This window comes from Leuresthes tenuis, unplaced genomic scaffold (assembly GCF_036924035.1).
Source record: "Leuresthes tenuis unplaced genomic scaffold, fLeuTen1.0.hap1 SCAF_10, whole genome shotgun sequence".
Classification (NCBI taxonomy): domain Eukaryota; kingdom Metazoa; phylum Chordata; class Actinopteri; order Atheriniformes; family Atherinopsidae; genus Leuresthes; species Leuresthes tenuis.
Window position 1 is genome coordinate 29821257 of NW_027325364.1, and position 27973 is coordinate 29849229.

The window sequence follows — 27973 nt, forward strand, 5'->3', positions numbered from 1 at the left end:
TTGTGTGTGAGTGTACAGTATTCTGTCAATAGGACTACAGTGTGTGTAGGTCTGATTTTGCCACTGGCACAGCGTAATCTGCTTTGGGAAAACATTAAACGATTACAAATGAATATGTCCTATGCTCTCTTTTTAAAGTTGTAAGTTGCAAGTTGACGAGATCGCTAGTATGACTTTGATAAAGGTACTGAAATGTTCAATGAACAACTAGTCTACCATCAATAACTTTTATTCAGTGTTTGATATTTTCTTACTTTAACTTGGAGTAATTAAAGTTTAAAGTGAAATCTAAATAAGATAATAACATCCTGGATTTTCCACTTTGCAACGTTATCCTGACAGTAAGTTGTAGATGAGCGCTATTGATCCGAAATATAAGCCAGTGGGTCTAACATTTGACAGTCTAAGTTGTTGCCCTACACAATAGAGGAGCTTGAGCGTTTTTTTTTATTCCTGACTTCTTCCCTCTTTTAAAGGCTGCATCTAAAAAATAAAAAAAATCAAAGTAATTTTTAATCTTCATAAAACTGGCTTTTCACAAAAGTGATGGAGTCAGCTTTGATGCAGCTACCACAGCTGGTTTCCTGGCCACAGGTCTCTGTGGTGGTCTGGTTGAGGACAAGAAGAAGGGGTCTGGTAGAAGTCGGTTGATGGTGGTCACCAGTCATGTTCTGGATGATTGCTCGGTGATATATGAGCTGCGACATAGCTTTAGCATGACAGATCCTGCGGATAAAGAACAGAGGAAGAGGAAGAAAGAGTGAATGTTATAATGAGCAGAATGAAAAATGAAAGAGAAAGGGAATCTAAAGGTCGAAGGGAAAAGTGACAGAAAAAAAAAGAAATAAAGAGACTCGGAGTGTTGGGCCGACTGACGTGTCCAAAATTACAACTGGCCATTAGTTTGCATTATTAAAAACAGCTCTGGCACCTTATGGAGTGTTAGGTTAGGCAAATGCACAAAGAACAAAACTTGCTTATGCACAGATGCATGCCCACCTCTATCTTTAGTTGGTCATATATGTACTTCTGAACTCACACCATATGATCCCATTTAAGGCAAGTGACTCAAGAATTTTTGGATACAGCAAATCTATGCTCTCATTGCATAGCATTTAGAGGCATGTTGATAATATTAAAGGGGGACCTGTGCTCTCACTCACAACCGTATCACTATCAAAACAAGTTCTTTGTTTTGCCTTCCCCACACTCTTAAAATGGGGATAGGTGAGGATAGATTGGGAGTTTAGGATAAAAATAGGGAGCAGGGCAGAAAGAATTGCACGCTTGCGTTACGGAACTTATTTGTACTTTTCTTCAACACAATGTTTCCTGTAGCTAGGAAACAAATGTGAGTTCTTAGACCGTATCAACAATCACTTTTACGCATTTTGCACTGCATGAAAAAGGCTATTCCTGTCATGACCAGCAGTTCATATCCCTGTGATCTAACTGGCATCAGCAGCCTGAGTCTGACATAAATCCCCCTGTGACGCCGCAGCACAGTAAGTATGTGTAATAGCTCTGTGTTATTAGAGGCGAAAAAAAGTGTCACTGCTGCAATCTGATCTTTGCTATGTTGTGCATTGAATGTTGCAATGTTTACCCATTTAGTATTTTTTTTCACCCTCCTCTGTGTTTCACTGTTTTTTTTTTTTTTGGTGCCTTGTTTTTTTAAGGCAGTTTTGGCTGCCACAAACTGTATCTCATCTATTAATCAAAACAAGTCAGAAGAACATACAGCTTTTTCCTCTCATGTGATGATACTACACTTTTAGCTCATGCAGATTGTTTTGATACTTTTTCATTGTTCTAAAGTGAGAGTGAACGACGGAAGGACAAGCCTCTTTTTTTTTTATGGTCTGCGGTTGTCACAAATGTCAGTAAAGAGATGGGAAGTTTAAGGAAAGCCCTGAGACGTCTGTTTCAGAGTGGCCTGGCCCCTCACTCAAATATCCATACCTCTTTGAAGGGGTAAATTATTGGTTTGAGAGAAATTTCTGCCTGTCTACTTGTCTGCTTCACGAATTGACATCAGGACAGGAAGAAAGCGGGAGGGAGAGGAAGGAGAGAAGACTTTTTTATCCATATGCAACCTTATTTCTGACATTAAAAACACGTTTTGTCAGCATCAGAGAACCGATAAATAAATCTTGGATGGAACTTGAGAAGGTTCTTGTCAATGAAAACTTCAATGAGCTACAGACGGCCTTGCTCCACTCCTGGCAGATTGTGATGATGTTTTAAGTTAATCCAGACTCAGGCCTTCCCTACTTTTCTTTTGTCTCAGTGAAGCTGTCTGCTCTTTCTCTGTTTCCCCTTTCAGTCACAACTTATTGATAGAAGCCAGTTGAACTGGTGCAAAACAGAAGTTTGTCGTTGTCTCGTAACTAGACTTTGGAGTACATGGAAATGGATATATTTATTTGGATAAAAGGAACATTAAGTGCCTGACGTCCCCTCCTCCGTTTAGATAACATCTCCAGTCATTGAACAATCATTTCACACATGCTCGTACAAATACAAAACCATCCACACACATAATCTCACAGACACCTCCTTCTAAAGTTGAATAAGTGAGTTTAGATTTTAAACACACTAATCTTTGAGGGTCACAGGTTTGTCATAACTCATTGTGTTTCTTCATTAATCATTCCTCTTTTCTTCACTCCAATGGCTGGCTTCTGGAGAGAAAATGGATGGATAGATGGATGGATAGAAAGCTAACTGAAAGTGTGCCAGGGGGCTTCTCCTCTGTTAGTCTGAATAGTTGCATGCTTTTCTTAAATGAGATATGATTCCAGGCATGTTGGAGTGTATATGTCATTCCATTCCAGTGCTGGATATAAAATCCAACTTTTTTTGTCTTCTCTGATACGAAGCATTGATGGTTTCTCAGAGGCATCATTTATTTCTCTTACCATCCATCCATTTTCTATACCCGCTTAATCTGTCGGTCGGGTCGCGGGGGGACTGGAGCCTATCCCAGCAGTCATCGGGCGAGAAGCTGGTACACCCTGGACAGGTCGCCAGACCATTTCCCTTAGCATTAAGGTATATCTAACATATCATTTGCAGAGTATAGTACAATGATTTGTTTCTGAAATTGTACACTTTTGACTTTTAGATCTACAGCTTTTGACTCATCTCCCTTTAGGAGGGTAAACTAAAAGATGCTATGGAGAACCCCCTGTAGCCATATTTTATGAAGCATTACTGTGGTAAAGACTTATTGGCCTCTGCAGTGAGCCCCTGCAATGTCTCATCATCAGATAATGTGTTAAACAGACCCTGAAGTTGGTCAAGTTCTCCTATGTTATACTCAGAAGATTATTTATATATATATATATATATATATACACATGTGTGAGTGTATCTTATACTTCTAATTCTTATTGTAAGATAAAGCTGTTAAAGGGATGGTTGACTTTGAACAAGCTCTAAAAGTCATCTTAAAGTACATATTCAAAGAAAAAAGCCTAAATTAAGATATACACTCCTCCATTTGTAGTTTCATAGGTATTTTAACAGCATACATATTCTAAAAGACACAAAGAGAATCTTTGAGACATGAAACACAATCCACTATAAGTACACTGAGTTTTAAAGCAGCTGCAGCAGACTGTGCTGGATGTTACCAAGCCCTGAATCAATGACAGACCCAAATAAATCTGTTTGTGTTTATGTCATCTAGTAGTGTCTGCAAAGCTGGCTCCCTGCTGAGAGCCAACCGTTCCATCTGAGGGTAGTGACTAGTGCCGATTGAGCACATAGCTCCACGTCACAAGGCCATAAATTTCCACTGTAATTCCCATTGAAGTGCCTCAGCAGCACCAAAACCCCAGTCAGGTCTTGGCTACCACCACACGCAGACAGTCAGCCTCTTCAAAGCTAAGGCATAAATATTGATCTCAATGGATTATTAGTAAACAAGAATGCTTTGCTTGTTTTGTCTTTAATTTTCTCCCTCAAGGCAAGCCGAGAAAAGAAGCCTTAGTAAAAGAGCCTGCATGAGTTATAGAGACACAGAGGTCGTGGAGGTTGGAGTGAGAGGGAGTGCAGAAATCCAGAGATGCATTTCTGCAAAGGAGAGGATGGTTTAGTGTTGTTAACTGTGGTTTGCATTTTGAAGTATCTCTCTTGGTGGAACCACACTGGCATTCCATCCTGGCTCCTACTTGAAAGCTAATATGCCCCCTGTTTCTTATGCTAACCAAATTTGTCAGGGCAGCATTAAGCTGGGGATATAGGAGGTTGAAAGGCAGACCCTCTCATCCAGAACTGTGTTTTAATGACCTATTTCATTGCTGGCTAATTATTTCCTTATAAGTGGCAGTGCAGGAATTGTCTATGTCACATCATGTTTATCACTCTCAGTGCATTTGTCTACACTCTTTCATATTTCTTCCACTTGCTATGCAACTCTTAATTTAACCTTTCTTTGCTAACCTCTTCTGCCCCACCCCCACCACCCGTCCATGGTCTTCCAAACCTCGCTGCCTAGGCACATTAGTGTTTGCCAAATTGCTTCAGCATGAAGACTCCTTAATTGTGGTAATTCAGTGGCAGAGAGAACCAGGGTTTGAATGTGCAGAAAACATATGTCACTGCTTTAGTGGGCAGACAAAAAGGCAGGCAGCACCTGGAGGGGATGAAAATGATGAAATCTAGACCCCCAGCCTCTGCTACTACCAGAGCTTATGCCACATCACTGTCTTTATGCCATGACTTTTATATACTGGGAGTAGCATTTGCATACACTACCATTACTGTAGCTTTTATTCACTGTGCTTGAAGCACTCTGGCTGGGCTTTTTTCAGCTGGGGAAAGGTTTTTTTTTCTCCTTCTTTTCTTATTACATTGGCCTTTATGTATGTGTGGTTACTTACCCAAGCAGTTATTGCTTCTCATATAGATGGACCGATCCCTTCACATATCTAAGCACATCTGATGCTGTCAGCTGATGATTTCCTGTTCTTGTTTGGTGCAGGTAGAAAGAAGGATGGTGAATATTCTTTTCTGAGAAAATGTGACAAACTCTTAAAACACAAATTCTAATAAATGAACACATTTCAGAGGGTACCTCCTGTTACCACGCTATAGATATCCTCTGCAGCCATGTGTTTGACTGAGAAAGCCGCTCTTCTCAGCTTTAACTGCAGGACAAACCACTGCTGGTTTGCCTCGTCTGTTTTCCTGTCCCATTCTCTCCGCATGTGTCTGTATTTCTGTTGTGTGTCAGTTCTGGGCAAGGTGCCAGCAGACCTGCTCCTACTTACTGCTTCTACTTCAGCCCCTCCTGACTTAGGAGAGACAGTTATTGTTTCTGCATCAGCACTTAATGGCTCAGCTGGCTGCTTTCAGGCTACCCAACTTGTCTATGTCTACCTCTTTTTCTGTCAGCCCCCTTGCTGCTATGGGCCTACTGCCAGATTTGGTATCCGTCTTTGTCTTGACCTGCGCACCAGGGTTTGGTCATTATGGACCTCCTCTTATCAAGCAATTGCCATCAGATGTGAAGGTGTTACAGTTTGAATCAAAACACAGCTGTTTTTGTTGCTGTTTCGTTCCTTTTTTACATTGACATTGCTGTATTCCCATCTGAATGCTGTCTTATTTACTTAAAAAAACAAAACAAAAAAAACACCTGTCCTGTATTTGAAATTAACATTTGAAATAACTGAGGTATTTAAAGTTACACAAACATTGTGATTCTTGAGTGAAAATGTAATTTTGCTTGGTCCATCATTGTAGGCAGATAACTTTCCCATACCATTAAAGTAGTGAGAGTGGGACATGTTGGAATGTGTAAAGCATGGCTCTCAATTCTCCAGATGTCTTGTGTGTGCGTGCACACACACACATTCACACACATACATGTACGCATATCTATACTGTACACACATAGTGAACTATATACACAACAACAACTGAGGTAAGCAGAAAGTAGCACTATCATCCCATACTGTACATGCATCGCTCTACATGCACGCTCTACATGGACAAACATTCCTGTGCTCAAATGGCCAAATGACAAAACGAAATTCTCCCATTGGCTGTTGCACAACCCCTGTGTGAGACTACCTGATGAGAAGCTTTCAGCTTTGGGCTCTTACCACACGCAGAAGTCCCACTTGTGCTGATGACAGAGAAGAGCTAATAGAAGTGGTTCCACAAGATAACAAGTTAATGCTCACAGTGGTCACTGCACAAATGTGCATCAAGTTTTGTACATGGTAAATGGTAAATGGACTTGTACTTGTATAGCGCTTTTCTAGTCTAGCTGACCACTCAAAGCGCTTCACTACATGCCGAATTCACCCCACTCACACACATTCATACAGCACGTCTTAACTACTTAACTACGTGCTTTTTCTAATCATTCATACACATTCATACCCCGGTGATACCCTGGGAGGCAACGTGGGGTTCAGTGTCAGCTGGATTTAATGAATGAATGAATAAAGTAAGTAAACAGAGGTAGAAGCCTTAGGAGAACACTGGAGAAGATTGCAGACAGGAAACGGGTTTCGAGGTACAAACTATTTCTTATAGCATGCTCGCTCCACAATTGCAGGTGTATTTTTAGTGGATTTTAGAAGGCAAAGTAGAGTGCTAAACTTATTGGGTTTTTAATAGCTTGTTATTTCAATAAATGGTTACTGTGACAGCTCCAACCTTGATTGTAGCTCATCAGAAGTGTTGTGCACGGTGAAGGCAGTTATATGTAGAATACCTGCTGGTATTTAAGTCATTGTCATCATTATTAATCCCCTGTGATTTGTATCATTCAGTAGTGATGACTGGTAGCCAGTTGTCTGGGTGGGGTGCCAAACAGGAGGAAGGAATATTAAAGGGTCCCATGGTATGCTTTCCAATGTTTTCTGGCTTATCAGCAATGATTAAATGCTGATAAGCGTTTAAATTGTCGCCTTAAACGCTACCCAAAGCTCACAAAGGAGGTATGTGCATGTATTTTTTAGCAGAAGCAACTCTTTTTAGCTGTTAGCCTTAAACTCTGGCTTGCAGACTTTTTTCCACACCCTTTTTGGAGGAAGTTTTGGAGATATCGTAAAGAAATAGTGTTTTGTTAAGGGGGCAAGTTTTTCCCTGGCCAGCACCACAGTTGTGAAAACTTTTGGCTTTGTTCGTTACTCTTGAACAAGGCCCAGTAGGATGCTGGCTTTGCATAGACTAAAACCTAACTTTTAAGCTTTTTCAACACTAAAAGGGCATAACTCTGAACCTCACAGTGAGTGAAACTGTTTCAAATGTGTGTGTTGTGTTGGCTTTAGACGTATGAGCGCATTTTAGTCTATGATGGGCACAATGAGTCAAAGGCAGCTAAGGGGAGCTACCTGTACTTTGTGTTGGTAATTCATTAGTAGTAATTAATTAATTGTATCTATATGTTGATTCTACAACTGCTCAGAAACATGAAGTTCCACTCATAAGTAACCATAGATTGTTGTCGAGCTCGAAAGTTGTTTTTTTTTTTGTTTGTGAGTTGCACCTTCCCAACCCGTTTAACCTCGAGTAGTGCGTGTTCAGAAGTCACCAACATCTTCTCTTCTGCCAAATCAGCAAGCCTCCAGGAGTTTGACCAATCAAAAGACAGTGACCCCCAAATCTTCTCGTTCTTACTAAGAGACCTCGTTCTGAATTGATTACAATAATGGATGCATAGCTAATCGAGAAGTACCCAAAATTAAGAATAAAATTACTGGAGATGATCATGCAGTGTCCTTTCTAACATTGTTTCATTCTCAAAAGTCAGCCTCTGGCATTCCATGGGCCTCACACATAGTTAAAAACACCCATTACTGCAGTAAATAGATGATACTGAAAGGAGAAGACACTGCTTATTCTCTTATAACCTGATTTTTTTCTGGTTTCTCTCCATCAATGCAGTTAATTTGTTGAGTCAGGATGACGAATAACCAGGTCGGCCTGGTTATATGTCATATATGATTCACAGAGCGATAGATTTTGATATAGTTTATAGCGTTTGTGTAAGATTCGGCATCATACTGTTGACACAGACATCACTGTTACAGACTATATCAATACAGTGACCAAAATCTTTTGAAATCTTTTTTAAAAAAAACTAGATTTTCACTCAGTCATATTTTTCAGTCCCTTTGTTTTACTTTGTCAACTGTCTGTCCCTCCTTGCTTTCATCCTCTCAACACTTTTCTCAGCAGTTTTTAGTTTGGCAAATCCAGCTGCCTATAATTGTCCTCTGGTTTTGATGGAGTGGTGTAGCCTTTGGCCCCTAACTGTGTGTTTATGTACTTCTTGCACCTGCTTTTGCTTGACGGCCAACAGCACCACACACATTCACTCACGTGGTCACTCAATAACACAGAAATACACAGGCACATGTCTGGTTGTGTTACACACAAATGCACCTTAAACATGTAAGACACATAGAATACTATTGTTCAGGCAGACAAACTAACCAACCCTTGTATTTTACTCTTCCTGTGCACCTCACATTTTTATAGTCTAACAGCTGGACAAAACATTGTCAAAGCCCCCCCCCCTTCACCATGCAACAATCCCCAGCTCAGCAGGTGCACTGTGCCCTTTTGGACATCTACGTGGGCAAAGGGGATATGTTATAGTGATACCCCTGGTACCATTTATCAAAGTGCAGAGGAGAGGGAATGGCCCCTGTCATGTTCCAGATTGGCTTGCACTTACAACATCTCCATCTTCTCCAGACTCTGGGGAACACTTGGTTTATATGCAGAGTCCACTCATAACTGTTGCTGTCATTTTTCCTTCAATACTGTTCTGAAAAAGGCCAAATGGCCGCTGAATCTGGATATCCATTCTCTAAGATGGCCTGATCCTTTATGGTAAATGGGTCATGTGTTTTAGGTCCACTGAGCTATAGTCAGTAATGTTGCCAAATGTCTGTTTCAAACCTTTTATGGAAAATATATATACTTATATTGTTTCCAGTGGGACAAGGAAACCTAGTTTAATGTAGTACCCAAGTCATTCTCTATCTCTCCCACTGGTACAAGCTTACATAGAATTACCCAAAAATGTGTTTACTATGTTGGATGGGCATAACTGTATGAGATGGTTAGAGGAAAAATACATGATCCATACTGATTTTTAAATTTTTTTTAAAAAATAAATTAGTACAGTGAATAGTATGGTCTCAAATATAGAAAATATTTAGCTATCTAAGCCTGTACACACATGGTTGTGCAAATTTGAAAATGATTAATTTAAACTATCAAAATCACGATTGTGGTCCCAATGCTTTAGGATGCCAGAACACGTTTAACATTGTGACAAAAGTGTCATCATTCACAGTTACTCAAAACACACAAACAATTTTTATGAGTTCTACAAACTGTCTCCGATAGAAATGTATTTTTGACTAATTATATTGTAAGAAATTTTATTTATAGGGGGAAGATTTTACCACCTGCTTCTGTCCTCAAGACAAAGAAAGCTGTCAGAGAAGTAAGCTGCCCAAGTCACAGTAAAGCATGCAGCACTGCTCTGTTTGACCTGCAGAAATATGAAGTGTGTGGCAGAGAGACTGCAGAAGGGTTATTAACGTTACCATCTTCCATCTGGGCTTATAGGGGGCCTCTCAGACAGCAGGTGAAGAGGTTGATTGGTAATTTGTCTGAAAGAGGTAGAGAGAAGGGAAGTCAGTGGTTAGGGATTCTAGCAATTTTCAGTAATTCCCTGGTTAAGTGTGGCATGAATGCGTCTGCTCACATCTTGCCTTTATGAAATAAAAATAGTTTTGAACTACAGTTAAAATCTTTACAAATTTCCAAGAGTAAGTTTCATCAGATGTTTCCTGTAGCTGCATTTTGACACTTACACAGTGGTGAGTAGGGGATTTAGACCTTTATGCCACTATTGCATTATATTTCTGGGTAGTCTTGATTGGACAGTCATATTTAGAACATTCCACAGCATCTTGTGGGTTAAGGTCAGAACTTTTGCTCATTCCAAAACATGAACTTTTATCTTTAACTTCAAAGTGGTAGGTATCCTTCTGACCTTGTCTTTCTGTGTGTGTGTGTGTCTATCCAGGTTGTTTTCAACCTAGTTTGCCTCTCGGTTTGATTTTTGCAGAGTACCTTAATTTTCCACCCTTTTGTTAATGCGATGAACTCTCAGATCTTTGGGAATGCTTTTGTAGTCTTTTCCTGCTTTTTTTGCATTTGCTTTTTCTAAAGGTTAAAGTTGGTGTGATTGAGACGTGGTTCCCGAACAATACACAGTTAAGAAGAACAGACTCTATTAGCAACCAGATTTATATATCTCTATTCATAGGGAGGAGCTCCTCTTCAAGCCAGATCGATGATTTCACCTTCTTACCTTAAACCTGACTTTTGGAAAAGTCATTAGCGCAGAGATTCAAACTCTCTGCTAGAAAGGATGTTTTTAACCTTGTTAACTTGTCCTGAAGCTGTTTTTCAAGTATAACAATACATATCATGAATGAAATGAGCCGTCAGTGCTGTGGCTAGTGATTTCTTCTTTAAAGAAATGAGGGGCTGGGAGGGGCTTGGCTTTTTGGCCCGGCAGTTTGGTTGTGGAGTCGTCCCGGCCCAAGTGAGTCGGTGCTAGCCTGAAGCAGCTGCTTGTGGGCAGAGATCTAGGTGGGGCCAGATTAGTATATCCATAGTTCCCTATTCACTGAATGACAAAAAAAGGTGTAGAATCATACCTGGGCTATTTTAAGTCCTTCAGGGTTCTCTTCAAAATGTGCAGTTTTAAGAAACTCAAATGAGTTTTTAGGGGATTGATAACTGCTGTTAACAAAAATAATCTGGGCTATGTTGATGTAAAACAGTTGACACAGCCAAGCTTTTCCATTCAGTGTTTGTATTTTAGATTAGCGAGACATGGAGAAATGAGTATTTGTAATTTTGCTCAAATTTGACTAAAAAGATATGGAAGAAATGGATGGTGGGATTCAGAGAAGTTTTGGGGAGAAAATGGGTCAAAGGGTTAAAGTGATGGGAATCATAAGAAGTGGACATCAATGAAAGAGCAATGTAAAGCTCAAATTGGATTTTTTCTGGTTGTTCAGAGGATGTAAGTTTGTCCTATGATCTGGAATCTGACAGAGCCTACGTGAACAGACTCCTCCTGGTGTTTGTTATATCGTTGTTCAAGGGGGGGTGGGGGGTCAACCGATTAATGCAATTAATGGCTAATCAAGTGTTTAACAAAGCTACAGAAGTGGTGTTTAAACTCTCTGGAGTTCATATTCCCTCTTCTTTTTTTTCTCTCTTCTCTCATTTTTTTTTTTTTATTAGGTGTGAAATATCCAGGCCCGTCACCGACTCTTGAAGGCTTGGTCCAAAACGTGGAGCTGAAGTTCTGCAGCCGTGCGATGGTGAAATGTGCCTCAGGAACTGTGGGAGCTGTAAAAGTGTGCGCCAGGACTCCAGGTGTGTACAGCTGTGCCCTGTTAAAACTTTACTGCCTGTGTAGGAGGGAAAGAGTGAGACAGACTAGACTCGTCTTTTACTTTCTTTAACTCATACTTTTATACTCTCCACTCTGTCTCTTTCTTTCTCCTGCTCAATCTTTTTCTTGATTTCTTTCCAGCTATGTGATTCAGTTGCTGTTTTCTCCTGGGGCGCTGCCATTGGGTCGTGGCTGGGTCTTTGATGGGAAGGATGTTATTAAACTAGTGTCATAGCAAAGAGTTCACAAGGTCAAAATTATGTTGAGCTGATTAGATTTATAGCAGCTGTCATTATAGAAATACAAAGAAAAAAAGCATGTGCAGTTAATTTTCTTATTTTGAAGTCAACATCTAGATAGATGGATAGAAGATATTATCCATAAGGAAAAATTCCTTTGAGGTAGCTAACTGACCACTGTAAATAGAGACAGCAGATGGGAAATTTGTAAACAGGACTAAAAGTGGCTAACATTTGCATTTCATTTTGTGATATAACCTGTGATATAAATTATAGTGATTATTATTTTCATTTCCATTTTACAGAATATATGCGATTAATGAAATGGGCCCTCATTAAACACTAGCATAGGAATATTAGAATTATTGTCCGACTGAAGCTGGGCTTTGCGAATGCATGTAAGCATCTTAGTCTGACTGAAACTGCACAGAATCAAGCATGTCAAAATAAAGCTAACACACCCAGCATGTACATGCTCAAATGGGCATGGGCGTGTGGTGTAAACCAACAATGTGTGTTGCAAAGTGCAGCAAAAACTATGGCAGGATGTAATAATGTGGTTACGTTGTATACTTAATGCGACTAACATCTCTGTGGAATACTCTGCATAGTTTGATTTGATCAGTGCTTACTCTGAAGACCTCATTTGGGACACAGTGATCAGAAAATGCTGTTTGCATGCCCATGTTTTATTCTGAGTAATGTTTTAATCGGTCTCATTTTGAAATATTGCCGTGCGTATTTTGTGCATCATATTCTTGTTGTACGTTGTGCTCCGAGTTAATGTTTTTTGGCTGTTTCCCGTGTTTTGTTGTGCTTTTTCTCGAGTGCTGGGGTTCTGAGTCACACGGTTATGATTTCTCTAGATTTACACTTTGTTTCAGTTTGATCAAGGAGTTTATGGAGCTAGTTTTGCTGGGATAGGAAGGTAAAGAGCTCAAGGCAAAATAGATGGAGATAAAACTTCACAAATCTACTGGAAAAGACATATCAAAAGACCAATCACAGAGTTCTATTAAATAATATTTGATCATACAAATTAAGATTTTTTTTTTTCGAACTTGTGAGTAAATTACAAATGATAACTTTTGTCTTTTCAGGTTCAGGAGAAGGGATGAAAGAGAAGCTGGTTCCATTAATTCAGGGCCCGTCTGACACCAGAGAGCTCTATACGAGTCGGTGGCTTAATGAAATTCGCAAACCCGAATCTTTATTGGCTCCTGACTTGCTGGCATTTTCTGTTCAGGTGCCTCAGCAAGGAGAAGATTGCAGGAACTCAGGTAAATGGTGATGCACGGTTTCAAATACACGCATTTTGCACTATCCTCTCTCTTTCCTTCTCTTTTCTTTCATTTCCTCTCTGCCTTTCTGTTGACTCTTTCAAAGTGCTGGGTATTTTTTTTGTAATTGTGCAACTATCCTGCATTGATATACACATTTCTAAACTTATTTCCTTCTTGTAGTGTTTAGACTTGCCACAGGCACTATCAATCAGTGTTCCATCTCAGCTATTGATGATCTAATGGGAGAGTCAGGATTTGTCATATTTTCACTCCTCATAATGTAATTCCTCTTCAGTAATTTGTTGAGTAAAGCCAATAAGTGTTTATCACTCTACTAACCCTAAGTCAGGACTGGCAACCCGGTGTGTATTTACAGGGAGCATGAGTTTGCAGTTAGTCTTTGTCTGCTTGACTGAGCTGGATAACAACAACCAACCGCTTGAATATTGCTTTTGACGGCTGCTCTGAAGTCAGGTTGCAATTTTTGATTGCATCTCTAAACCACAGATTATATTTCTTGTGGAAGTGTGTGGGTGTATGAATGTGTGTTTAGAAGGAGGGAGTGAGGTTATTCAGTAGTCCTTCTGAAAGACTTAAAATGCTATTAAGTGGCTAAGTTCAAAGTGCTGTAGCACTTGATTTAGTAAGTTGGATATTAAATGACAGCACAGTTAATCTCCCGTATCTGTAGCAGTAGCCAGATATTCCCTCAATCCATTCAGGGCCTCCAGTGAAACAGCTCCTGTCGTGGTTTCTTCTATAATTGAGGCTATGAATAACAGTGTGTCATCAATAACATCTCTTCCACACCTGCAACTGCAACTAGTTCTAGGGGCAGCCGTATTTTTCTCCCAGGAATGATTGATACTCCTGGAAGAAGAGATACTCGACAGTCTCTCTTATGTCATAATCTTAAATCGCACCTAAATGTCTAGTGGGTGATTCTCAGAGAGCATTCTTGGCTGTTATTTGCTAAGACTTGTGGGCTGACAATGTAAAGCAATACACCTCAACTATATGTTGTCATAGTTGTCCTTAGCATCACAACTGTACATCACTTTTAATACTGGGCTTTAGAGATTCATTTTGTTGCCTTGACTTTCATAAACCCCAATTGCAGGCTCTGAATCATATCAAGACCCTGAGTCTTAAACATGTCAGCAATGAGATGTGAAGAGAACTGGCTTCAGATGGTTTCAGACTGTGAGAAGAAGATTCAGCTGAAGCTTAAGGTGTAGTAAGTCAGTTGTGAAGTAAGAAGATAAGTAGGGTTTAGAGACTGTAGATGTGGGAGGTCACGTCTAATCAGGCATTCCACTGGTGTTTCAATTTCACTTCATTAGTAACCCAATCCTGTCGTACCTCGAGTGCTCTGGTATCATTTGAAAATATTAAGCAGGGAAAAGTTTACATTAAATGATTTGATTAAGATGAAGATAATCGTTGTATACTATTCTTAAAAGTCCACTTTAAAAGCCATGTTGTATTTCTGACGGTTTACAGCTGTACAGACATAGGTAGATGATTTTAGGAACTGTGGTGCGTTCTGTTTTATACACAACCTGAGGCCATTACTTTGATTTAGAGAGCATATTATTTCAGCAGAACCATGGCTCATAAAGTCAGTACATATTTTTGAATATTAAAACTTGATATAAACATAAAGCAGAAAGCCAAAAGGAAGCAGAAAGACAGGGAGAGAAACAGAAGATGAAGGTAAAAAGAACTTTGAGGGCTGAGACATGAGATGTGTCCCCAGCAGATGTGGAGCAGTGTAGGTCTGCAATCCGTCTCACCAGTGGCTCTTTCTTTTTTTTTTTCTGTCCTCTGTCTTTAATTTTCTTTGTGTCTTGGTTTCTTTTTTTTTCTTTTTCTATCAGCATATCTTTGTACTCTATTAAAAAAATGTCCCCATTGTCTCTCATTCTATACATTCTTAATTCTTAAGGAATATAGTAAACTGATCAAATAAAAGTTTTCATTGGCTGGCGTTGGGTAAGATTTTCTTTCTAAGTGTTTAATTTCTCTTTATGTTAATCTCTCAGTGCTCTGATCCGCCGTGCACTGTGAGACGTGCACAAATTCAGCGCCCGTGCCAGAAATGCTTCTTTTATCTGTTATATACTGTACCCTCAATGCAGTCAACGCTCGAGACAGCAGAGCGGCTTGACAGTAACATTTTCACAAGACTGGAACATTTCTGTCCGCTTCTGCCTGTGTGTTGTGTTGAATGTGCTGCTCGGGGTGAGGCTCGCAGGGTCGGTGTGTGTGCACTGGCATTCTTGGGTGTCTACTTAGAGGTCTGTTTTCTGTATGGTGGTTAGACTTCCATCAAAGCCTTTTGTCAGTCCACATGTCCCATGTAACTGCTGTCATCTAGAGAGGACTGTGAGCCTATTTGTGCAATGTTGATAGAATGATGGATGCAATGCCTTATTCGGCCAGAGACTGAAAGTGGTGTCACAAAAACACTTAAAAAGCTGCACTCTTTGCTTCCATAGGACCGATTCACTGGCTTAGTGTTTTGTAATTATAGGTTTTCTGAATTAAGTACTTAGGATATGCTCAATGTATGGTTGACCCTGACAGGAAAATAAGAGAATAGATACTATAAATCCTTCAGGTGTTAGACATCTAAAAACATTAAGATTTTATTCTGTTTTATATCTGCTAGCCCAGTTTTTAAGGATGTTATTTATTCAAAGAGGTTGAGTTTTTTTGACAGTTGGCATCACGCTGCCAGTGTGTAGTCAGTAGAGTGTTAATAAATATACTCACAATCCATGGAGCACATATGCCTTAATTTCAACTCTCATATTTCAGTGTATTTGATTGACTGCAGTTGGTTATAAGTTGAGAGAAGTCATGCTTTTAGTGTTTCCCTTCTGGTCATGTATGTGTGATCTCTGTATTGTCTCATTTCTTAGAGGTTGTGACAGGCTCTGGAAAGTGCCAGTGCTTTCCTTATGGATCTCTTAATTCATCCCAGAAGCCATTTTTCTCCACCCCTTGTGTTTTCTGTTTTTTAGATCTCAGAAAGTGACGTCGGTCAGTTCTCTTCTGATGCACTGTGCTTGGTCTGATTAACAGATCCTATGCAAACAGCCATTCTCACATCTTTTCAAGTTTAGAGCACTTGTGTAAGGACTTTTGTTTATCATATGGTTGTATGCCCAAATATTTTGTTCATTTTCACTGTGTTTGAATGAAGATAGTTTGAATAGTCGAATTTGTTGTGCAGTATTTGAATAATGAATTCGACACATTTTCATTTTGGCTCTATCTCTCTTGCTTATTCTAACTCCTTCATGCAAAGTTAATTAAAGTAGACTGAGTAGCTTTCAAATTTTGCCAATGACATCTGTTTTCTGTCTTATTGTTTACTAGTAAATTAAAACAAAATTCCAATTTACTTAGAAAATGAAGGGGTGGGTTGGGGGTTTGGAGTGGTGGCTTAAGGGGGTCCCTGCACACTTGCAGAACTCCTGCCGATCCGCACTAATGTGCTTTCATTTAAGAGTTGAGGTTGGAACACTCTAATAAATTAAACACAATTAAAGGCGTGGGTTTTAATACAGAAGAACTAAAAAGTGCGGCTTTGAAATGGCCTCACTAATAAATCCAAAAGCGTTAAGTAATTTCATATTTATCCCTCAACTCTTTGCGTTACAATGTGACTGTCCCACATGATTTCTTATAATTAGGTTGTAGGTCCAGATGGATTCAACAGCGATGCAAACATTTTGGCAGTGACAGAGTTCTTTTTTCCCTCCTCTTCAAAAGAACCAAACCGATGATTCATGTGTACTCAGATATACCATGTTGATCATGAGAACTCAGTGTCAGAATTAGATACCACTTTGAAAAAAGAAAAAAAAGAAGTACAGGATAGAACAAAGAATGTGAGGCAAACAGGATCAGGAGGGTACATAAACTGGCTAAGTGCCTCTGGAATTGCAACTGTAATATTTGTTAAATTAATCAGAATAGAGCAGTGCCTGAAGAATCACTACAACCAGAAATCTCTGGGCTTTGCACTCATAATAACCTCCAGTGCTACTGTGGAGAACACTGAAGAGTATAAGAGTGATCATTTTGATCCCTGGACAGTAGCTGTCTGGATGACTATCCTCCTCTGCTTAGTCTTGGTGCTGTCATTGCAGATGGATTGGAAAGCCCAAAGAGCCCCTGGATGGGACAAGTATGTGGGAGTAAAGGGTTAGAGGGCATGTGATGAGCTGGAGTTTATGCTGGACCTTGGGACAAGCAGCAGGCTGCAGGTGTCCCCCTGTCAGTAACTCACACACCCTTTACTGCTACGAGTTCCAGTAGTTGTGGGACCAATGAGTCGGACAGGCTTTATGATCTTATAAGAGAGCGAGAGAGAGAAGGATTGGGGGGCGGGGTGCAGGGGGTTGCATGTGTTTTCCCTAGGCACTCCAGCAGCTGCGAGAGAATGATTTATGCTTTTCTCAGAACTCTGGGATCTCAAAATGCTACATTTAATCAAGCACAATGAGAACAGAGCAACTGTTAAAGATGTTCCTTATAAACTGCTCTAGTTTTGATCTTTTTTTCCATACCATAGGATTGTGGGAATAGCAGAACAAAGTGATCTTTAATCTCAATTTTTTTAGACATTGAAATTATGAAGGCTTCATAAAAATAATGCTCGGAGAATTCCCATGGTGCTGGAACACTGAACATATTAAGTTCTCTAATAGATATGGAAGAAAAAAAACAACAACTTTTTCTCCTTCATTCACTGCTTGCAAATCAGTGGGAAGCAACAGTTTCTAAAGAGTTTTAGCAGTTCTCTAATCCACTTTTCAATGGTCATACTCAGTGTAGCATTCAGTATACGGTTATTTAAAGAAAATCATTACTACTTATACATAGCTTTTGTTGTTATTTCTTTGGTGACATATTCACTCTCCCCTGTAGCATGTGCATTAGTGTGCATCAGATTAGGTGTCCTGAGAGACCGGCCCACATCAGTCAGAAACAGGTGGGATCTTACTCCAGTCTGGATCTGTAGACCCTAAGACTAATGAGAGCAGGTGGGAATGAAGCGCCACCTGACTTTGATCTGAGCATTTCACACACATTCAGTCCATGAACACAATTACTCTCACTGGTTAGTGCATGCAGATACATAAATGTAAAAAAAGCTACACACATTCTCTTTTCCTCTTCTCTGAAACCATAGCCTTTGTATGGGTTGCACTGACACCGTAGATGGGGTGTGAACTGAAGTGGAATCTCCCTTGGTAGGCTCCTCCATTACAATGTTTCAAAGGCCTGCCATACTTTCTTATGTCCATCTATCATGCTCTCTTCCCCTCCTTTGCATGTGTTCACTCACTCCATAGAGTGTTAAATCAACAGTCTGGCATTGTCTCAGGCAGCAGCTTGATGGCTTTAAGCTGCTGCCTGAACTTTTTCTTGCTGACAGACCCTCAGTAGACAAAATGGTACTAAAAATACATTTCTTGTATGCTTTTTGAAAAGCCCCAAGAGGCAATTTATTAAGCCTTCTTCTACATAAAGTTGGGACCTGGCCATCATTTCAGTTTAAGTCATTTTGAATAAAGGAAAAAAAATACATATCTACTTCAGATAATAGTTGGCTGTACATACATCAGCCACAAGATTAAAATATTCTGCCTAATATTAAGAAGGTCCTGATTGTGTCACAAGAACAGGTCCAGCCTGGGCATAGAAAATGTAAGGGCAGCAGATTCTCTGGATCCTGTGGCTTCTGCCCCCTTTTTACCTTTTTTGCTTGAACCAGGTACTGGTTCTTGTGCAAGTTCAGAACTAGTTTGCTTCTCCATAATCAAGAAAGCCACAACAGAGCCATTTAATTTAGTCATTATGCAGTAATTACATCACATTTGCATTTAGTAATTAAGCCATCTTACAAGCGAGGAGAAAACATTCAAGCATCAGTGTAGAAAGAAATCAAAAGCACTTCGATGCAATGGAGGGTACAAGACAAACCAGAGACATAAAAGGGTTTAATAAATATGGTTACAGTCTATTTTTTTAAATTTGGACTCTTTTTTAAATAGAGAACCACAACGGACAGAAGTATCGCTTATGAATCAATTTTAATGCAACTCTTTTTTAAAGTCTCTATTCCATTACAGATAAATAAAGGATTCATAAACAGACAATTCATAAAGAATACCAAAGTTTTTTAATGCAATAATGTGACCAAGTAAAGTAGAATTTTACAAGAAAAATAGTCATTTAAAACTGTTCATTAACACAAGAGGCCAAATTGATTAATGCCTTCATATTAATCCCTTTATTTGAAATAAAATTGCCTTTTCGTTACCACAACACTCAGAAATAATTGATATCAAAATTAAAAAAATGTGTTGAGTTTCACATTCAATTAAGTTACGTGTTTAACATACCAGTGTCACTTTCAATGAGCTTTCTACACGCTGTGTCATTTGTAATGGTCAGATATTTACCTGGTTGATGGCAGCTCTTCCTTCACAATGTGGTTGTTCATTCAGAATTTTATAAATTTAGTAAAGCCCTCCTTCAACTGAAGGATGCAAAGATTGGCTTTGATACCACTGCAAATTGTTATCTAATGAGATGCACATTTTCCATATCGATTTGTATCTGAGTCTTGTTTTCTAATTTTCTGACAGCCCCACAAGTAGAGCAGATACAGAAGTGCAAGTGATTGGTGGTTAGGTTGTTAGAGGTGAAAGGAGAGAAGGTGTTCTCAGACTCTTTAAGATGCTGAGGGATGCTTCTGCTCTGATAGTGTTTGCCAGCTTGTGCTTACACACTGCTGCGTTCCAGACCATCTGAAAGGGTTTCACTGTTTAAACAGCGAGACTTGCTAGAAGAGCTTTGCGGTGGTCGAGGTAAGAGAGAATCACGGCCTGTATCAAGAATAGGGTAACAGGGTAGCATAGTGAGCAGCATAGGATGCACAATGATTTTGGACTTTGATATTAGTAATTTAACGATAAGAAATTCAATAATTTATTCTTCTATTGTATTTCTGTGCAGCTACTCTGACTGAACCACATGATAATGCGTTATGATCACCATAGGTTGGCAATGCCGACATGAAAACAACAAAGGTGTGCTGCACAGCTACCAGACTCGGTACAATGCGTCTGGCACTAAGAGCTTCGATCCTAATGGTGCTTCAACAAGAGGAAAAATGCAAAGAAAAAGTCAGCAGCCTTCAAAAAACATGAATGAAAATGTAATCTCGTTCAAGCTTCTCCAGGTAAAGTTGGCATGCCATGAATTAACCTTGATTATGCACTGTAATTCAAGAGAGAGGCAGCTGGTACATAATTTTTTATTTGCTACGATGTATGTATCAGTTTGTGACATGTATGACGATATATATCACACTTGGCAAAAAAAGTAGAGCAAATGATAGGAATGGCTGCTACTTTGACTTCAGAGCCACGTTTAAACTTTGATTAATATTTTTGATAGTTCTCCCTTGACTTGTGCAAACTTTTTCTCCTAATATACGATCTGTACAATGTAGTTGGTCTTGTTGTTTCTTTTCAAATTCCCTCCCCTTGTCCCCGTTGGGAGTTGTTCTTTCATTTACACCAGAAAAGACTTTGTGCTTCTCCAGAGCTACTTTTCCCCGCTAAGAACCATTTTCCAGCACATTTTGCCTCTTCAGCTTACAAACAAAATGATGATGCACAATGAAAGGTGCAGCGGTCCCACTATGAACGTGCAGTCTGAAAAGGACTAATCCACACGAAAGCTGGGCCCAGCGCTTCCCAACAGAGCACTGCATTGTATCAATATGATCAGCTATATTTTCTTTCTTCTTTTTTTCCTTCACCTATCTATAATATTAAAGGTTTAGCTGATCAATGAAATCACAAAGTATGGTGGGGGTAAAGGAGAGTAACATGACACAAATACTACAGTTTGACACGCATGCAATGTCAGATTCAGTTCAAGTGCATTAAACCAGGCCATAAGAGAAGCATTTGTTTATTTGTTTAAGCTCCATGTAACTTCTTCAGCAGACTGTTTAATCTTCACTGCTGCCACTCTCATCATGTTTCAACAGAGTGTGTGTGTTTGAAGCATGTCAGATAATGTGGAGATTAGACCCAAGGGAACCCTCTCAGAGCTGGCTATTGAGGTCAATCACGGCCCATTACTGGAGCTGTTCATCTGTGAAGTGTTGGGCTACTTAGGCCACTCTCACAGGGCTTAAAGCCTGCCTGGAGTATGAAGCTGAGGGACAGCATAGAGAGTGGGTACAAAGGATTGAAGGCCGAGGCTAGAGATAGAGTAAGGATGGAGTGTGACTGCGGCTCAAGCTGCTGCTAACACCAGCCTTCACTCTTGCATGATATCACAGCTCCCATGGGCCTTTTTGGCTCTGGCCATTTTACATCCTTGATGTGAAGTACAAAGTTTGTTTTGGTCTCAGGGTAAACATTAGATAGTTTATGGATCTTGATGAGACTGTAAAATAGATTTGGGGAAATTGCACTTAAATGCTCCCTGTAGGAAAGTTTGTCATGGCAACAGCAAAGATAATGAAATGAAAACATATTTTGGCAATCCGGGGGTGTGAAACACTGCTGGCAATAAAATAATAAGACCCCAGAACAGACTGTTAACATTAATCAGTAACATAACTATAACTTACTATCGGATGAGGATATTGTAAAGCGATGCTCTCAGTAAGGTCTAAAATAGTGATTAATTGCCCTAATTACAAATTGAGATGATTATTTGCTATTTTGAAATAATCAGCTTTGGCTTTGGAACAAGTGAGTCAGATGAGATGAAAACTTAACTTTTCAGTGTGAAAAGAGGTCATTATGGGTCACTGCAGTTTAACTTCTAAAAGCTGTTCTTTAGGAAGGGTTTTTTAGTGTCAGATGGGAAAGGGAGAAGCAATTAGCCTTTTTCATTGTGTGAAAGTAGAGACGATAGCAGCTAATCACTGCTATTAAGATGATGTCTGTGAAGGTGTAATGAACTCCTACAATGGCTGAGAGGGGGTCTATTTTTATCACACTATGTTTCTCAGTTCCAGCGCAGGAATATATTTTGTGTGCTTTACAGTGGAACTTTTTTAAAGTTATTTCTAAACCAATTTTGCCAATTTGCGGGGGAGATGCTTTTCGTCGGCAGCTCAGCAGCTGGAAAACAGTGATCAAGCTTGTCAGCTACTGGACGTAATGTAATTCCCTGGACACCCAGAATCATTTCCCACTAAGGTGCAGTGCATTTTTTAAAGTTCTGTCACTGAAAGACCAAGACCAACACAACTGCTATGATTTCAAATCAGTAATTATAGGTTTAGGTTTAGCTCTTTAGAAGAAGAGAGTTAAAAATCTGCCTAAACTCGGGGGGACTTTTCCAAAAGTATTCTTTAAGAAACTTCAGTCGTCAGAGATAATTGAAGAAGAGGGAGTGAAGCGATTAGTGCAGTTTTCACCAGTTTTAAATCAGAAATGCGCAGAACATGTTTTTTTTTAATGCGCTGAGAGTGTGAAAGGCATGCTTACAAGCTGTTTACACTTTATCCAGCTTTAGACTGAGTAGCAGGGATGGAGGAGGTCAATTTACTTAACCTTATCTAATTGAATGTTGTCACTGGATCAAAGGTCGTCACATTCCACACAGTCAGATCAAACATCACACAGCACCATCAAAACAATTGGCTTCCCTGCATCAGTTAATCAGGGGCTCAAAGTTTCATTCTCTCAAATTAGAGGGGATATTATGTAGACTGTGGAGGGCCAGAACACAGCCTTTAGCTATGCACATTTGAAATGGTATGAATCGATTATTTTACCCTTATTTCAGCAGTGATATTTGATAACTTCTGTTTTGATTCTTTATGATAAACTGCAGAGATGTGATGTGCCAGGCTATTGTTCAGTAGTTACGATGCGACAGGGAATTTCTCTTTCTCTCTTGACATCGCATCTTTGCTCACAGAGACTGACATCTTTTTGCGGTGGCCCCCTGTTCATCACAGCACTTAGTTTATCAGTGTCACTGTCTGCCTCTGAGCCATGCTTCTGTCTTTCTTCTCACATTATTGCTGTTCCAGCCAGTGAGATCAATCACCACCTCCTCACATCATTAGAAGTTGGTTACTGATTCATACACCGCCAGGACTGGAGTCACATACAGGCTTACCAGAGTTCAGACAAATGCCAGTTAAGCAGAGCAAAGCAGTGCTGAGGCGAGCTGGCTGGAGTTCTGTACCAGTAGCCAAACCAATATGTGTCTCACCGCTTGAGTGCCCATCAGAAAACACATGGTGGGCGTGGGAAGGGGATGAGAGCCCATTAGCTTCTTCACAGCTCAGCTGCCGCGGCGCACCTTCCTTCGCCTCCCTTAGCCTATTCTTCCCAACAGACTTTCCTCCACCTCCACTCCCCTCCAATTATGTTCTTCCTACAAATTTTCCCAGGATATACTATAGAGCAAATCAGTTGGTTTACAGCACAGAAAAACAGCAGTACCAAGCTCCCTTAAAGTATATAGGAATATTAGTTAATGGGTAAAGTACAATCCCACCAAATCAGCAGTGATAATAAAAAGGGGACTGAGCTGAAAGGAGAGGATAGGGTGTAGAAGGGAGACTTTATGTTCATTTCTTTTGATGCTGATTTGGAGATTTTTACTGTAGGACTGTGTTAAGATGCAATTAATTAAGCTAGTGGTTTTTATGTGATGGGGGTTTGGGTGGGACGGTGGTGGCAGTGAGAGATAGTCCTCACAACTCTGTGAGTAAAAAGCAAAGTAATTAACAGAATTAGTCAATAGGAACCCAGAGGGCGGGGGTGCGTTCAGTGAGGCTGTCTCAAGAATGGAATGTGGCAGACACAACCTGGGCTAATGTTGAGTTAATTTATGTATCTGGTTTATTCTTATACAATCTCATTCAGTCAGAATACTAAATAATACTAATTTTAAGCTGTTACAATACAAGTGGGCTTTCTCAAAATTAGCATGTGTTAGGAAATGTTAGCTCAGCAAAGTGCCAGCTTTGGCATCATCTGTTTGTTAGAGGACAATAGATGAAGATGTCAGAAATAAATTCCTCAGATGAAAGAGTTACGAAAAGGTTGGTTGAAGTGAAATTCTGCTTGTTAGTCAAAACATCTCCTGTACAGAGTACTATGTCTGTTACAGAGTACTATGTCTGTTACAGAGTACTATGTCTGTTACAGAGTACTATGTCTGGACGTAGTGCAGAGTACTATGTCTGTGAAGGAAAAGTCCTGCACTTTTGTCATATGGTTATAGCATTGAGACAGGTTTAGCTCAGCAATCTTTGAGATATAATGTTTCTGAATATTTCTAGCCGTATGTTGCACCAGATGAGTGAGTTTAAGGTCAAATACTGCTTAATTTATGCAGTGCCTGGCCAAAACATTAGTCACACACTGGAATATTTTGTTGGACTTTGTTAACTTTTTGCCAAGATCTTGTATTGATGATGAGAGAGTTGGACCATTGTGTAAAATCTTCTCCAGCACATCCCAGAGATTCTCAGTGGGGTTAAGGTCAGGACTCTGTGGTAGCTAATCCCAGTATGGAGTAATGTTTCCTGCTCCTTCAACTACTCTTTCTTAATTTGAGCCTGACGCTTGCCTGGCATTGTCATTTTGGAATCTTGCAAAAATATATGACTGAATAACACCTGGTTATTCAGGTTGTCAATTTTATTCACACATAACACTGCTGAACATAGAACCTGACCAAGTAAAGAGTTTTTTTTAGGCTACACAGCTGTTAAGTCCCAGTATGTGAAGTTCTGTTTGCATTGTGCTCGTGTAAATGCTCTTATCGTCACTATTAAAAAGTGCCATGAGAACTACTCTTAACTTTTAATGATTTGATTTCATCAAACATTCCAGTGACCTCTGATTCTGATCATCCGATATTCCCTCTCAACTACATTTCTCCCTCAGAGACAAGGGTTTACTGACAACCTTAAAGGGTTTTGAAAATGTTTTGGACAGTTTTTAACCCAATTCTTAAGTTTCTCCTCGGTTGTTTTGTTTGATTGACGCAGACAAATAGTTTGACCCCTGATATCTTTTCCAAGACCGAGGAATGTGTCTTTTGTTGTGGTTGTTTAAAGAATGAGAAGCCGGGAACTGCACCAGCTAGGTGAAAACTGCAGTACTTTTCCAATGGGATGCTCTTACCCATTTTTTACCCATTTGTCCAGGCACCGTACATAGCAGTGCATACCTCTGCAGTGCATTATTGACAGAGTACAAGCACTGCAGATCAGTTAAGTGCGCTTGTATGTAGCTGACCCAAAAGTGTGTCTGAATTGAACCATATACACACCAGCAGATATCCAACAGGTCGAGCATGCAGGATGCAGCAACCATGAATTAGCCTTCAATGTGTTGCGCTTACTGTGTTTTTTTGTGTTTAGAATTGCTGGAGTAACATGGGGTCACGATATTGTTTCTTTAATGTTGTTTCTTTAATATTGTTTCTAACTTTCACCTCAATCACGTGCAACTGTGTTGATGTCTGCAGATTTTCTTTTTAATCCAAAACACGAGCCTCACTGATAAATTGTGAAATTTGCATCCCATCATGAACTTTACGTTGACATAATATGATGCCATTTGATGCTAAGCACCAAGCAGTTTTAAAAAAGAAGAAGAAAAGGTCTCAAGACACATTCAGTTTCGATATTCATTGATTAGAATTTTTGCTACAAGATTACTCTAACTTTGGTGCCACAGTGTGACTGAAGGAATTAAGTTCAGTCTTCATAAAGAACCCCCCACAGGAGTGGGTGCTCGGTAGCCTGTTTTTTGTCAACTCATCACAGTGTTGTCTACTGCTGACCTGAGACCACAGGGTCAACTCCTGGCGAATCTCTTTATCTTTGAAAGACTGCTACTCCTCTCGTTGTTTCTTGCTTTCTGGTCATTAGTTATTTTTATATTTAGTTTTTCATATTTTTATCTTCCCTTAATTACACACACACACACGCACACACACACACACACACACACACACACACACACACACACACACACACACACACACACACACACACACACACACACACACACACACACTATCCTGGTCTTTACCCTCCTCCACCTTCTCTCTTTTTGTTGTCTTTTCCATTCTTTCTCCATTTATTTTTATAGTTCTCTTTCTCTTTTTTAATTTTTTTATGTTCCTCTCAGACCTCAGAATTGAGCCTCGTCCCCCACCCCACTTAACCTCCCTGCACTTGCCTGCCAGGCTGGGCAGGAATGTTAATGGAAGCTGTCAGTGGGAGCTGATTTGATGGGGAGCTCCAACCAGGGCATCATCCAGTGAAAGATGCTCTGGTTCAGTAAGAGTTATGGTCTTTTGGGTGAAGAGAGCACTCTTCTCCTTTGGCCCCTTCAGCCTCTTCTGGTAACCTGAGCCCCATAATTTTAGGGCTATGCAAGGCCTTGTGACTGGCCATCTTCAACTTAACTAAACTTTTATGGCCGCTTGTCTTTTTCTGACATTGACTACCCATTAATTTTAATTAGTCCTCCATCATACCGTGTAGCATGGAAACAGACCCAAAAAGGTGCATGGGCTGATGATAGTTTTACACAAAATTGTTAGAACATTTGTGGCCCCTTCAATTTGTTTACCTGTCTTGAACCTTTTGCCATAACTCTGTGATTTAAAGCATTTCTCATTATATCCTTATCAGCAAAGTGCCCTTTAGTTCTGTGGGATTTCTGTTATTCTTAGGGAGAAAATAAGGACAAAACTGAGTTCTGTCAAAACATCAAAAGGTAGTCATTTGGTTTTTTTTTTTATTCCTTTCTGTCATGTAGATCTGTGTGATGTGCAAGAAAAAGAGAGAGAAAAGAAGATTTCAACACATCATAATGGCAGTACACCTATTACTGAAATGAATAAAGAACATTTTACACTGAAATGTGATCCAGTGTTTCTGAAGCCTGTAGCTAATGTGCTTTTGTACCCACCATGTGTATTTGCTTAACTGGCATTAAAGCTACACAAAATGTCTGGACTGTGATGAGGATTGACACTGTCTATAGTTGACATCCTTGCTTCTGTGATGCTGAGCTTTACAGCCAGGTTGCAGATCTCACCCCAGGGTTTCATGCCTCAGAGTCTTGTCAGCTCTTTGGATGACAGCACTAATAGGGCACTGGTATGCCTGGGAAAAGCAAGTGTGATCAGTTTGTTGTACTTGAAGTGACTGGTTTCTTAACGTGTCCCCACAAATGAAAGGATATGAAGATCGTATTTGTTTCAGCAGATTAATTTCAGGCTGGTAAGCTGTATATGTGATAGTAGTTGTTCTGTTTTTAAGATGTGGTTTTCTGGTGTGGTTCATTTAATTGTCTCAGTTGTTGACTATATACTTATGTGTATGCTAGTAGAATTGCATGTGTGTGTGTGTGTGTGTGTAGTCTTCTTTTGAGAGTGTATGTTCTTCTGAGTCTCTCAAATCTTCTGGTTTTGTACAGGTAATATTTAAATACTAAGTATCATAGTAAATATTGATCTAATTTATGATTAAATTAAGTTAAACATTAAATTGTATATTGTAGTCTTAATTTTTCATCAAAGCCAATAAAATCCTTCATAATAGAAGAAAATGTCATTTTGTGTGAGACTTAACGAATGGGAATTTCATCGCACAATTCCACAGTATAGTGGGATATTGCCACTTTAATCATATGTTTCACTAACACAAGTTACCATATGTGTGAGTACATTTGAACAGAGTAGACAGGGAAGAACAGATTGTGAGAGGTAATGTGAATAGAGGATGTGAAGACTGCAGATTGACTGCTGAATGAGTCTGCTCAGTTTAAAGTGTCATACAGCGCTGTGATTTTGGACAGGCAGGAGATCTCGGGCCAGGTGGAGACACTAAATTCAGTCCACTTCTCCACTCAGGAAGAAAGATGGATTGTTGACTTGTGTGG

At 39.7% G+C, this 27973-nt stretch overlaps 1 protein-coding gene across 1 annotated transcript in view; it reads left to right on the plus strand.

Annotated features, from left to right (window-relative positions):
• The window catches only part of LOC140316988 (intermembrane lipid transfer protein VPS13B-like), a 292443-nt gene that overhangs the window by 68140 nt on the left and 196330 nt on the right, over positions 1-27973 (plus strand). The window contains exons 17-18 of the mRNA XM_072395068.1: positions 11311-11445; positions 12804-12983. Coding sequence (XP_072251169.1) covers positions 11311-11445; positions 12804-12983 — 315 coding nt within the window. The remainder of the gene's footprint in view (positions 1-11310; positions 11446-12803; positions 12984-27973) is intronic.